General features: G+C 54.7%; 1 protein-coding gene across 1 annotated transcript in view; it reads left to right on the top strand.

Annotated features, from left to right (window-relative positions):
• The first annotated feature begins 4709 nt into the window (after nucleotides 1-4709).
• The window catches only part of PHF21B (PHD finger protein 21B), a 103280-nt gene continuing 96922 nt past the window's right edge, over nucleotides 4710-11067 (top strand). Inside the window, exons 1-4 of the mRNA XM_010837624.1 lie at nucleotides 4710-4836; nucleotides 9039-9125; nucleotides 9306-9557; nucleotides 9622-9674. Of these exons, the coding sequence (XP_010835926.1) occupies nucleotides 4710-4836; nucleotides 9039-9125; nucleotides 9306-9557; nucleotides 9622-9674 (519 nt within the window). The remainder of the gene's footprint in view (nucleotides 4837-9038; nucleotides 9126-9305; nucleotides 9558-9621; nucleotides 9675-11067) is intronic.

Below are 11067 nucleotides of genomic sequence, written 5' to 3'. Positions count from 1 at the left end.
GACTACTCCTGATCCACTCATGCCACCAAACAGGCTCTAAGTGGCAAATTCCCCCACGTGACACTTCCAGTACTGAGCCCTGTCCCACTGGACTTGCCTAGCAGCCCTGTGGAGGGGCAGAGGGACACATGTTGGATATTTATTCGTAGGAAGCCCACAAATTTTGTGCCCCTTGTTACAATGAACCCAGATTCCTGTTGAGTGTATTATAAATCTTTATCATTTTTGAACAAGTAGCTCACATTTTCATTTTGTCCCAAGCTCTAAATTATGTAGCTGGTGCTGACTCAGCCCTAACCTCTTACCTCCAGCAAAGACACCTGGAAATGGACTTCATAGTTTTTTTGGACACTTGACATAATTTTAGCTAAAATCCCATTGTATTTTTCTGGCCTAACCATTCATAGGCATTATTACTGCCCTGGGAACAAAGTTTCTGGCAACAAAGAATGTCCTTGTAAGATGTTCTTTTTATTAAGAGAGGCAATATTGTCGATGAAGATTCAAACACAGGCATCGTTTGAATTAGGGAATGATTATTCCCATTAAGAAGAGGTTCTTGTTTTCCGAAAAGGATTCCGTATGGAATTCTTTAAATGGTCGGCTTTCCTAATGCATTTTTAATGTGTTTCAACATATTAAAAATTACTTACACGCAGGCTTCTCAAGTCTGTGCATGGAAGCAGCGTGCCCTGAGCCCCTGCTCTGGTCCGGCCCCGCAGGGCTCAGGAGGGACTGTGTCTGGCAGGGTCGGGGAAGCTGGTCCCTCTCGGAGGAGCTCTGCCTGCTGAGGGGTCACCCAAAGCAATGGAGATGCAGACAGACAGGATCCAGTAGGATGCCCTGGAGCAGCGGCAGGAATGGGAACTCCAGGCACATCCCCTTGAAGATCCTTCAAGGGGCTGAGGTTTGCAGGTGGGCAGGTGGGTGGGGACTCTGGGAAGACCCCGGGCATTGTGTCTGGGGGAGGGTCCCCAGGGGAGAGGCCTGGTTGGCAGCACGACAAGGGCCCTCCTGCTGGTCTGAGGAGCCAGGCCTAGGGAAGAGAGGAGAGAGGCCTGCCAGCCCCGGGAGCCACGAGGTGGGAAGATCACTGCCCACAGGAAGGCAGGTTGGAGCTCGAGATCCCAGAGCTGCGGGTGGCAGAGAGGCACTCTAACAGCCGTCAGACAGCGGAGCATTGGACCTGGGCAGGCAGAGGCCCTGGGAGGGGGCACAGGATCCACAAAGGGCACCAAAGCTGGAATGTGGGGAGACTCAGGGGCGGGAGGTGCCCTGAGAAAGGTTACCCGTTTGTAACTTGGCCATGTCCGACCCTTGCAACTCCACGGACTGTAGCCCACCAGGCTCCTCTGTCCACGAGCTTTCCCAGGCAAGAAAACTGGAGTGGGTCCTACCATTTCCTACTCCAAATCAAAGCTGGAGGGAAGGTATGGCTGAATGTGAGGCAAGTCACTTGGACCAGGTGCAGACACGAGGATCTGGGAGAGAGACCCGGCCGGTCCCGGTAGGCTTCTGAGAGCTGATGCTGCTGGAAGCTTCCAGCATGGGGGCAAGAGATACTACTCGGGAGAAAGGCGAGGAGAGAAAAGTTAAATGTGAAACCGGGAGAGCCTGGCGGCAGGAGGGACAGGCTGAGGCAAAGGGCTGGTGGCGGGGCATGGACCTGCTCGGGTGAGCGGGGCATGGAGGCTGCTCTCAGACCCTGCAGGCCAGGAGCAGAGCCCTGGAGGGAGGGAGGTTTGTGGCCACTGATGCACTTCGGGAAGATGGGACGTGAGGCTGAGGAGGGACGGAGGTTGGAGCGCAGTCCATGGTCAAGGCCAGGAAGAAGCCTGTGGTGGTGACAGTAGAAGAGACCAGCCTGGGAGCTCCCCGATGGCCCAGTGGTTAGGACTCCTCACTACTACCACGGCCTGAGTTCAATCCCTGATTGGGGAACCAAGATTCTGAAAGCCTTGTGATGCGGCCAAAAACAAATTAAAAATAAAAATTGAAAAAAAAGAGGAAGAGACCAGTTTAAAAGCCAAGGCTCTTGCACAGCAGGGCTGCTCAGTGCCCCTCGGCTGGTGCCCGTTGTGAGTCCTGTGTGCAGGCTGCCACCCGTGTCGTCTCTGCATCCAGGGTAGCTCCTGGGGCCGCGCCCCTGTCAGCCAGGCCAGACCGCGGTTCAGCACAAGGCCCAGCTGCAGGAACTTCTCTCTGCCCTGCTGACACTTCCCCAATGAGGCCCATCATCACCTGGGTGAGCTGGCATCACCATCTTCAGGTAAAAGGCCAGGAGGCTGGGTCACTCATCTGTAGTCACGTGGGTAAGTGGGACTGCGTGCTGAGCCTGTCCAATTCAGGGCCAGCCAGGACCCTTTCCAGCACTGGGCACTTCTGCCAGCACCAGTGGGGCACTGCCCCAGGTAACAGTGACACCCACCCCAGTGGATCACTGACACCCACCCATGGACTGGTACCACCCGTGGGTGAAACCTCACTTGCCAATGGAACCCCGGCACAAAGCAACAGACACAAAGGGAAAAGAGGTTCTTTAGGACGGGTTGGCCTTGAAACTCGTGTAGGACATCCAAGCATGGACGGTTAGCAGCAGGATCTCTGGGGATTGGAGGGATGTTGGCACGTGGCTGACCACTGAAGCCTCGGCTTCACAGAGGATCCCCAGGGAGACTGTACGGGGTGGACCCTCAGACGCCAGGGGACAAGGAGGGCCATCTCTTCACCTGGGTGGGCAGAGCCACACCTGGCCACGGCCCGTCCATCGTCAGAGACGCTGGAGGGTAGGAGCAGCGCTGTCCTCCTTGGCCCTGGGGACAGGCTGGTGGGTGGTGTCTCTTCCCTTTTCTTTTTCATTCAAAAAATAGCTGCTGGACTTCCCTGATGGTCCAGTGGTTGAAAGTCTACCTGCCAATCCAGGGGGCACCAGTTCGATCCCTGGTCCAGGAAGACTCCACGTGCCACAGGGTGACGAGGCCTGAGGACCACATCGACTGAGACTGCATGCCCTAGAGGCCACGCTCTGCAAGAAGAGAAGCCGCTGCAACGAGAGGTCCCCGCTCACCCCAACTAGAGAAAGCCCCATGCACCAGTGAAGACCCAGTGCAGCCCAAAATAATTAACTACTTAAAAAACCCTCAGGGTGGCCAGAATTTGATGTAAGAAATCAGTGAACAACTATCGCATATTAACGCGTGTATATGGAATCTAGAAAAATGGTACTGACGACCCATGTGCAAGGGCAGCAGTAGGGATGCAGACGCAGAGAACACACTCGTGCACACAGTGGGGGGAGGGGGGGCGCAGAGAGGGGGTAGCGTGGACCCCGCACATCACCATATGCAAAACAGAGAGCCATAGAGGGGGTAGCGTGGACCCCGCACATCACCATATGCAAAACAGAGAGCCATAGAGGGGGTAGCGTGGACCCCGCACATCACCATATGCAAAACAGAGAGCCATAGAGGGGGTAGCGTGGACCCCGCACATCACCATATGCAAAACAGAGAGCCAGTGGGAGTTTGCTCAAACCCTGCTCTGTAAGCCTAGAGGCCTGGGATGGGGTGGGAGGTGGGAAGGAGGTTCACGAGGGAGGGGACCCATGTGTACCTATGGTTGATTCATGCTGATGTGTGGCGGAAACCAACAAAATATTGTAAAGCAATTATCCTCCAATTAAAAATAAGCACATTTAAAAAAAAGAAATCAACGATTTCTGTAAAAATAAAATTGAATAATACTTTTTTAAAAAGTAGCTATTGTGGGTCCCACTGGGCCAGCACAGGGTGTCCCTTGGCGGTTCCCGAGCTCAGTTTCCCCATCATTAGCCAGGCAGTGAGAGAAATAAAGGGCTGGCCTGCAGGGCTGGGGAGGGGACAGCCAGTGATTTGCAGAGTGCAGGTGGGTTTGGGGGGCAGGTTGGTCTGGGAAAATAAGGCAGGATGGCTGCAGACAAGGGGAGGCTGGTGGCCGAGACCCCTTCCCCTTCATTTTACAGATGGGAGCCTGGCTTGGGGAGGAGAACAGAGCAAGGAGAGTGCAGGGACCCGCGGGGGCCCTCAAACCCAGGGTGAGCCCCCTCCGTCCTCAGCCGCGTCCTGTGGTGGGAGGTACGGTGGCCTTGAGCTGGTGGAAGCTGGACGTGGCTCCACCCCACACCTCTTATGGGCAAGGACCTTGGCAGTCGCTTTCACCTCTTGAACCTCTGTGCTCTCACCTGGTCAGCAAGGCTCAGAGGCCCCTCGGGCTCCGCTGTCCTCACAGGGTCATGCGGGGATCAGACCAGATGAGGCGCCTCTTCCAGATCAAACCCATCCAGCCCTCCACTCAGGGGCTGGCTTCTGGCACACTCAGCCGGGACTAGGGGACTGGCCGTGTCCTCCATTAGAGCAATCGAACAAGAGAGAATGCAAACATTTGTTCGCGAGGGAGATGGGTGTCCCTGGCAAACCAGAGCGTTCTCTTCCGCTTGGAAACCACAGGTCAAGGAGACCCAGGGTGAGCCGCCCCGCGACGTGCAGGTGTGACGCGCATTCTGTGGCCGCCAAAGAAGATGGCCTGGACACACGGCCCAGACCAAGGCCGTTCTCTAGAGGGCCTGGAACGGGGGTCGGCGTGCATCTGCTGAGGAGTGTTCTTGGCGCTGGGACTGGAGACGCACGGGGAGTGGGGCCAGCGATCTGGCTTCCTTGGGGGAAATTTGCAGAATGTGGACAGAGCCAACTTTCCTTCTGCGCGCCGAGCAGAAAGAGCTCTTGACAAGGAGGCTCCTGGTGAAGAGGCTCCTGTTGCAGTTCCCACAGCGTCCTGGGCACTGGGAGCCCTGGCCCCCAGGTGAGACCCCACCATGGCTGGGTGAGAGAAGTGCGTACAGATGCCGTGAACACGGGCGCCCGAGATGCCCTGGCTCACCTCCCAGTTCTTCTTCCCTCCTTACTGGGCATCAGGATGTGAATTCAGCGTCTGCTCCACATCTTTGAGTGCACCCCTCCCTCCCCCAAAGGGAGACGAAGCTAACATTTTGATGAGACCCTCTTAGGCAACAGGCCCCCTGCCCACTGACTTCATTTTGCAGGAGTGGACACTGGGGCTTGAAGTTTAGGAAACTCACCCAGGCTCTGGGAAGGCTGATGTTGGTGGGGTGTTGGGGGTAGGTCCAAGGGGAGAATAGGGGTGTGGGGTCAGGGGAGGCCAGATCCCGGCCCAACTCCACCGTCCACTCATTCAGAGGAGGTGTCAAAGTCCCAGGATCTCAGTGCCCTTGGATGAGGGGGGAGGTTAGAAGGAAAGAATTCCAGACGCCCTACCTCACAGAATGTTGAGAGCCTTAGGCGAAAATAAGGGCTTCCCAGGTGGCTCAGTGGTAAAGAATCCATCTGTTCACGCAGGAGAAGCCAGAGATGCGGGTTTGATTTGGACGCGGGTGGGGAAGATCCCCTAGAGTAGGAAATGGCAACCTGCTCCAGTATTCTATTTTTTTTTAATTTAATTAATGTATTTAATTTCTGGCTGTGTTGGGTCTTCATTGCTGCGTGGGCTTTTTCCGTAGTTGCAGAGCGTGGGGGCTACTCTCTAGCTGCAGTGCATGGCTTCTCTTGTTTTGGAGCAAGAGCCGTAGGTGCATGGGCTTCGGGAGTTGTGGCTCCCGGGCTCTAGAGCGCAGGCTCGGTGTTGGGGCGCACGGGTTCAGTTGCCTTGTGGCGTGTGGGATCTTCCCGGACCAGGGACTGAACCCGTGTCTCCTGTGTGGGCAGCTGGATCCTTCACCACTGAGCCACCAGGGAAGCCCTGTTCTGCGTTTTTAGGAGATGGGATACATCAGCAGCTGTCTAGCCCTGGGTCAACAACTGTGTTGAAATTCTTCTCTGGCCGATATCAGGCAAACCTTCAGAACTTTCAAATTCACATTTTTCTTACATACTTACCTTTCTCATTCCTCTCTGATTTACAAACCTTGAACCGTCTTCTAATTCCCCAATAAATGAGTCATTATTGCCGTTAACACCGGTTCTTGGCCTCTCTCATTGCAATAGTAATGACCCTCATTTCATCATTGGAAGTGTTATTAATAACTCATACTTCCTTAGCTACTATTTCGCCAGTGACAGCTGAAAGATTTTTTACCTGTGTCCTCCGCAGAGGGTGACAAAGCTGCGCCTAGAAGCCTGTACCCTTACCTCCCAGCCAACAGTGTTTTCCACTGGCCACAGTGGTCAGCCTCCCGGCCAGTATTTGTTGGGCATCTTCTATGGGGGAAAGCATGTCTTTATTTTTTTTTTTTATTAATTTTTATTGGAGTCTAGTTGACTTGCAACGTCATGTTAGTTTCAGGCATACAGCTAAGTGTCTCAGTTATACGTGTGCATATATCCGCTCTTTTTTAGATTCTCTTCCCATATAGGTCGTTACTGGGCATCTTTTGTGAGCTCAGCAGAGCTGTGATGTGGGCGGTTGGACACCAAGCTTGGACCTGGCCTAGTTTCGGTTAGAAACCATTACGTATCAGCTGTACTTCCTTAGCTAAACTGTTAGATGAATTGGCCTCAGTTTCCTCATCTATATAATGGGGTTGAAGGGTGAAGGATTAAAATGAGACAACACAGAAAGCCCTTGTCTTGATGTCTTCCATTTAATATGCACTTGCTCAACAAGCCCCTCATTATTATAACTTGAAATGCCTGTCGGGTACCTGGCGCGTGCAGCGTGCTGACAAGGACTCTCTGATTTGGACCCTATGGGCTCAGATGAGATGCGGGGAGGCAGGGTGGGTGCCGGGTAGGAAGCGAGGCACTCTGCTGCTGCTCTGGCATTCAGCGAACTGAATGGGTGGAGAATAAAAGAGGTTTGTTTTGCAAGTCCTTGAAAGTTTTCAATGAACTGTGGAAAAAAATCTGTGCTGAACATGCAAATGAATAATTGAGCTCACTTTCTATGCCTGCAAACACCAGCCACTGAAGGCAGAGGTAGTTGCATTTAAGGACAATGGAGCACCAAGGTTGAAGACGGTTTTTTCCCCATCACGACCAGAGGCAGAATGTGAAACTCACCTCCCTGGGGAATAAGAGAAGCGCCATCTGATAAAGCCAGGCTGCGTGTGTGTTGGTTGATTAGTCGTGTCCAGCTCTTTGTGACCCCATGAACTGCAGCTCGCCAGGCTCCTCTGTCCATGGGATTTTCCAGGCAAGAATACTGGAGTGGGTTGCCATTCCCTTCTCCAGGGGATCTTCCTGACCCAGGGATCAGATCTAGGTCTTTTTCATTACAGGCAGATTCTTTACCGTCTGAGCCACTAGGGAAGATGGAGTCAGGCTGGGGTGCTACTAATTAGGAGAGTTAGGTCCAGCCTCAACCCTCCAATCAAGGAGATTTAGGACTTGAATGGGGGTGGCTCCGAGAAAGAGGTGGAATTCACAATGGGATGAGGCCTGACTCAGGAAGGAAAGATGGGGAGCACGTTGGTGTCCTGGGGTGGCCGCAACAGAGTCCCAGGTTGGGCGGGTTTAAACAGCAGAAATGTGTCCTCTCAAGGTTCTGGGAGCCAGACGTTCAAGATCAAGGCACTGGCAGGGCCATGCTCCCTCTGAAGGCTCCAGGCAGGAATCTGCTCCTCACCTCCCCCTTGGCTTCCGTGTGGCCCGCAGTCCTATGTCCATGGTCACGTGGCATTCTCTCTGCGTGTGTCTGTGTCTCTCCCACTCTCATCATGACCGCAGTCTTATTGGATGAAGGGCCCACCCTATCCTGGGATGACATCATCTTAACTTAGTGAGATGGGCAATGACCCTATTTCCAAATAAGGTCACCTCCTGAGGTTCTGGGGAGGTTGCAAATTTTTCGAGGATGTGTCCAACCCCATATAGGAAGGAAAGTGAAGGGAGACAGATCGAGAGGGGCTGACCACAGGTCTCACTCCCCCTGCCTGCCTCTGCACTGGACCAGGCCGTTTAGGGTTCACAAAGTGTCCCCAGAACAAGCTTGGGGGACGGTGGGGCCTTGACACCCCCGACCTTGTAATGTCCTCTCCAGCTCACCCTACCCGACTCCGGCACCCAGTGCCCCAGGCCGGAAACCCAAGGCTGTCCTGGACGCCCTCCTCTTTCTCTCCCCGTCCCCTCCCCTGTCCACCTGCCTTATGCTCACCTTTCCCACCCCGAGGGTCCCGCTGCTGGGCTCCACCCTGAGTCACGGTCCCAGCCTCCAGGGTCAGGGGCTGAGACCCCTGCATCCAGCGGTGGCTGAGTGACTGCTGATGACCGGCTGCTCCTCACCCCAAACCTTCAAGGCCCCTCCTCTTGGCGCCTGATGCCAGGACCTCTTCCAGGTGGCTGCTTTGTCAGGGTGTCCTGTGGGTGTTGGGGACCCAGCTGAACCCAGCATTGGCAGTTCGGGGAGGCCAAGTTCTGTCTCCCCCCACAGCACCCTGGGCACTTGTCTGTCCCAGCACCTGCCACATGGCTCACTTGTGTTGCCAATAGGGAGGAAGTTCACTCACTTAATCCTCACTTCAGCTGGCACGTAGCACTCTGGAACTGTCTACGAGTGGATGAGCCCCATTTTATATGGAGGGGGAGACTCAGAGCATAGCTTGCACTATGCCATGCAGCCAGTGGGTGGCAGCCAAGCCCCCAAACGCCTAACCTCAGGGGACTCCAGTGGTTAAGACCTCGCCTTTCAATGCAGGGGGTGCGGGTTTGATTTCTGGTCGAGGAGTTAAGATCCCACATATTTTGAGGCCATAAAACCAAAATATTAAGCAGAAGCAATATTATCACAAATTCAGTAAAGACTTTAAAAATGGTCCACATTAAAAAAAAAAAATTCTTCTTAAAAGACTTACTTAAAAAAACACAACAAAAACCCAACCTCAGCCATCTGGGCTGCCCAATTCCCTTTCCTGCTCAGGAAAGACAGGCAAGGGACCCCAGAGGGTCATCGTGGGGCCTCATCATCAGCCTCTGAGAGCCAGTGTCCAGGCAGACTCGGGGCAGCGCTTCAGGGGCCATGGAGATGCACTGAGCTCTTCTCCGCGTGTGCAGACCTGCAGCTGCTGCTCAAGGTACCCCTCCCCAGGTATGCCCTCGCCCGCAGTCCCTCCCAGCCCTGCCCCTCGGCCCGTCAGCCCGGTTTGCCTCACAGTCGCTGATTGCCCGGGCTCACAGGTTGGACCTGCAGAAGTCTTGGGGAGCCCTATCTGTCCTAGCCTTCTCGCCTGGGTGGCCTCTGCCCTAACCCCCAACCCCGTCCTCAACCCCCCTGCCGCTCCCCTTGGACAGGGCCGGGACCGGCCCGTCCTCCTGGGGCAGCATCCTCACCAGTGGCCCTGGCCCGCATCTCCCCACATCTGGAATCTGCAGACACTGACAACGTCACGGCACTTGTGTCCGCGGCTCCCCATCGCTTGCTGACTGTCCCGGCTGCTTGGGAAGTGCTCGGACTTTGCCTTTCTTCCTGGTACATCTCTGATCCTCTCTGGATGGGAAGATGCCGCCCTGCTCTGTCCCTCCAGTACGCCCGAGGCTTCTGTGACCGCCTGGGAGGCCCCAGTCTCGGGAGCTGTGGGCTTGCCCTGTTCTCGCTCCTTAAGTCACCTGGTTTGAGCTTCCTACCCACGCCCCACAGGCACTTCCGGGGATCATCTCCGGAGGATCACCTCCCGGCTCAACTTCTTCATGGTAATCCTAGTTCAGGGTCAGCTTCTGGCTCAAACCCAAGCTAAGCTACCACCTCTCCCCTCTCCCAGCGTGCCTGTGTTCACACCTACACGTGCACTCCTGCCTCTGCTCCAGGGCTCACTGGGGACCTTGCCTGCGAGGCCCTGCCCCCAGAGCTACAACTGGAAAGCAACAGAGCTCAGACTCAAGGATCTCAATCCTCATTGACATCTACCAACTAGGTGACTTCTAAATGATCTAGCTGCTTTGAGCCTCAGCTTCCCCACCATGTATTCCCCATGCTTTTGAACTGTGGTGTTGGAGAAGACTCTTGGGAGTCCCTTGGACTGCAAGGAGATCCAACCAGTCCATCCTAAAGGAGATCAGTCCTGAATATTCATTGGAAGGATTGATGCTGAAGCTGAAACTCCAATACTTTGGCCACCTCATGCGAAGAACTAGCTCATCTGAAAAGACCCTGATGCTGGGAAAGATTGAAGGCGGGAGAAGAAGGGGACGACAGAGGACAAGATTGTTGGATGGCATCACCGATTCAATGGACATGAGTTTGGGTAAACTCCAGGAGTTGGTGATGGACAGGGAGGCCTGGTGCTGTAGTCCATGGGGTCGCAAGAGTTGGACATGAGTGAGCAACTGAACTGAACTGAACTGAACTGCACTTCCCCATGTATAGTGGAGGTGATAGCAATTTCCCCACTCCCACCCCAGGGTCTTGAGGGGGCCAATGAGATGACAGAGTGTGAAGCCAGCAGTGAGGAGAGGGGCTCCCTCCTCGGCGCTCCCCACCCTGCGAATGCCTCTTCCAGCGTCTCTTCTGGAACCTCCTGTGGGGTGGCAGGCTGGTGGTGTCGTTCCTCCCACACAACCTCCATCACGTGGAGCAGGGCCCAGCCCTTTCTCACTCTGTTCCCCAGTAATCACCCCTCACTCCCCTGGGTGCACTTCGGGTTGTGCACGGAGAGAGCAACCAGACTCGGGGTCAGACAAGTGAAAAATAACTTCCAGTCTTGCTCTGCAGAAAGGTTCCAGGCTCAGAATCACTGCTGGCCTGGAAGTCTGGAAGTAAAACCATCACCGGGGACTTCCCCAGTGGCCCAGTGGTTAAGAATCCACCTGCCAGTGCCGGGCATATGGAGCACCTAAGCCACAGGTACTGAGCCCTGCTCCCCAGCCTGCGCTCCGCAAGAGAAGCCACTGAGACAGAAACACTTGCATTGCAGCTAGAGAGTGCGCCCGGCTCTTTGCAACTGGAGAAAGACTGCACTCAATGTTCACAAATGATTTTCAAAAGCTGTCACCAAATAAGAGAGGAAACCAGAGAACCAGTTCCACTCTTGGATTTGTTGGGGCTCCCGGGCGCAAAGGTGAGAGAGAACAGGGGCTTGCTCCCTTT

The sequence above is a fragment of the Bison bison genome, unplaced genomic scaffold (genome assembly GCF_000754665.1).
Source record: "Bison bison bison isolate TAMUID 2011002044 unplaced genomic scaffold, Bison_UMD1.0 scf7180017864079, whole genome shotgun sequence".
NCBI lineage: Eukaryota > Metazoa > Chordata > Mammalia > Artiodactyla > Bovidae > Bison > Bison bison.
This window is presented reverse-complemented; position numbering and strand designations above follow the sequence as displayed.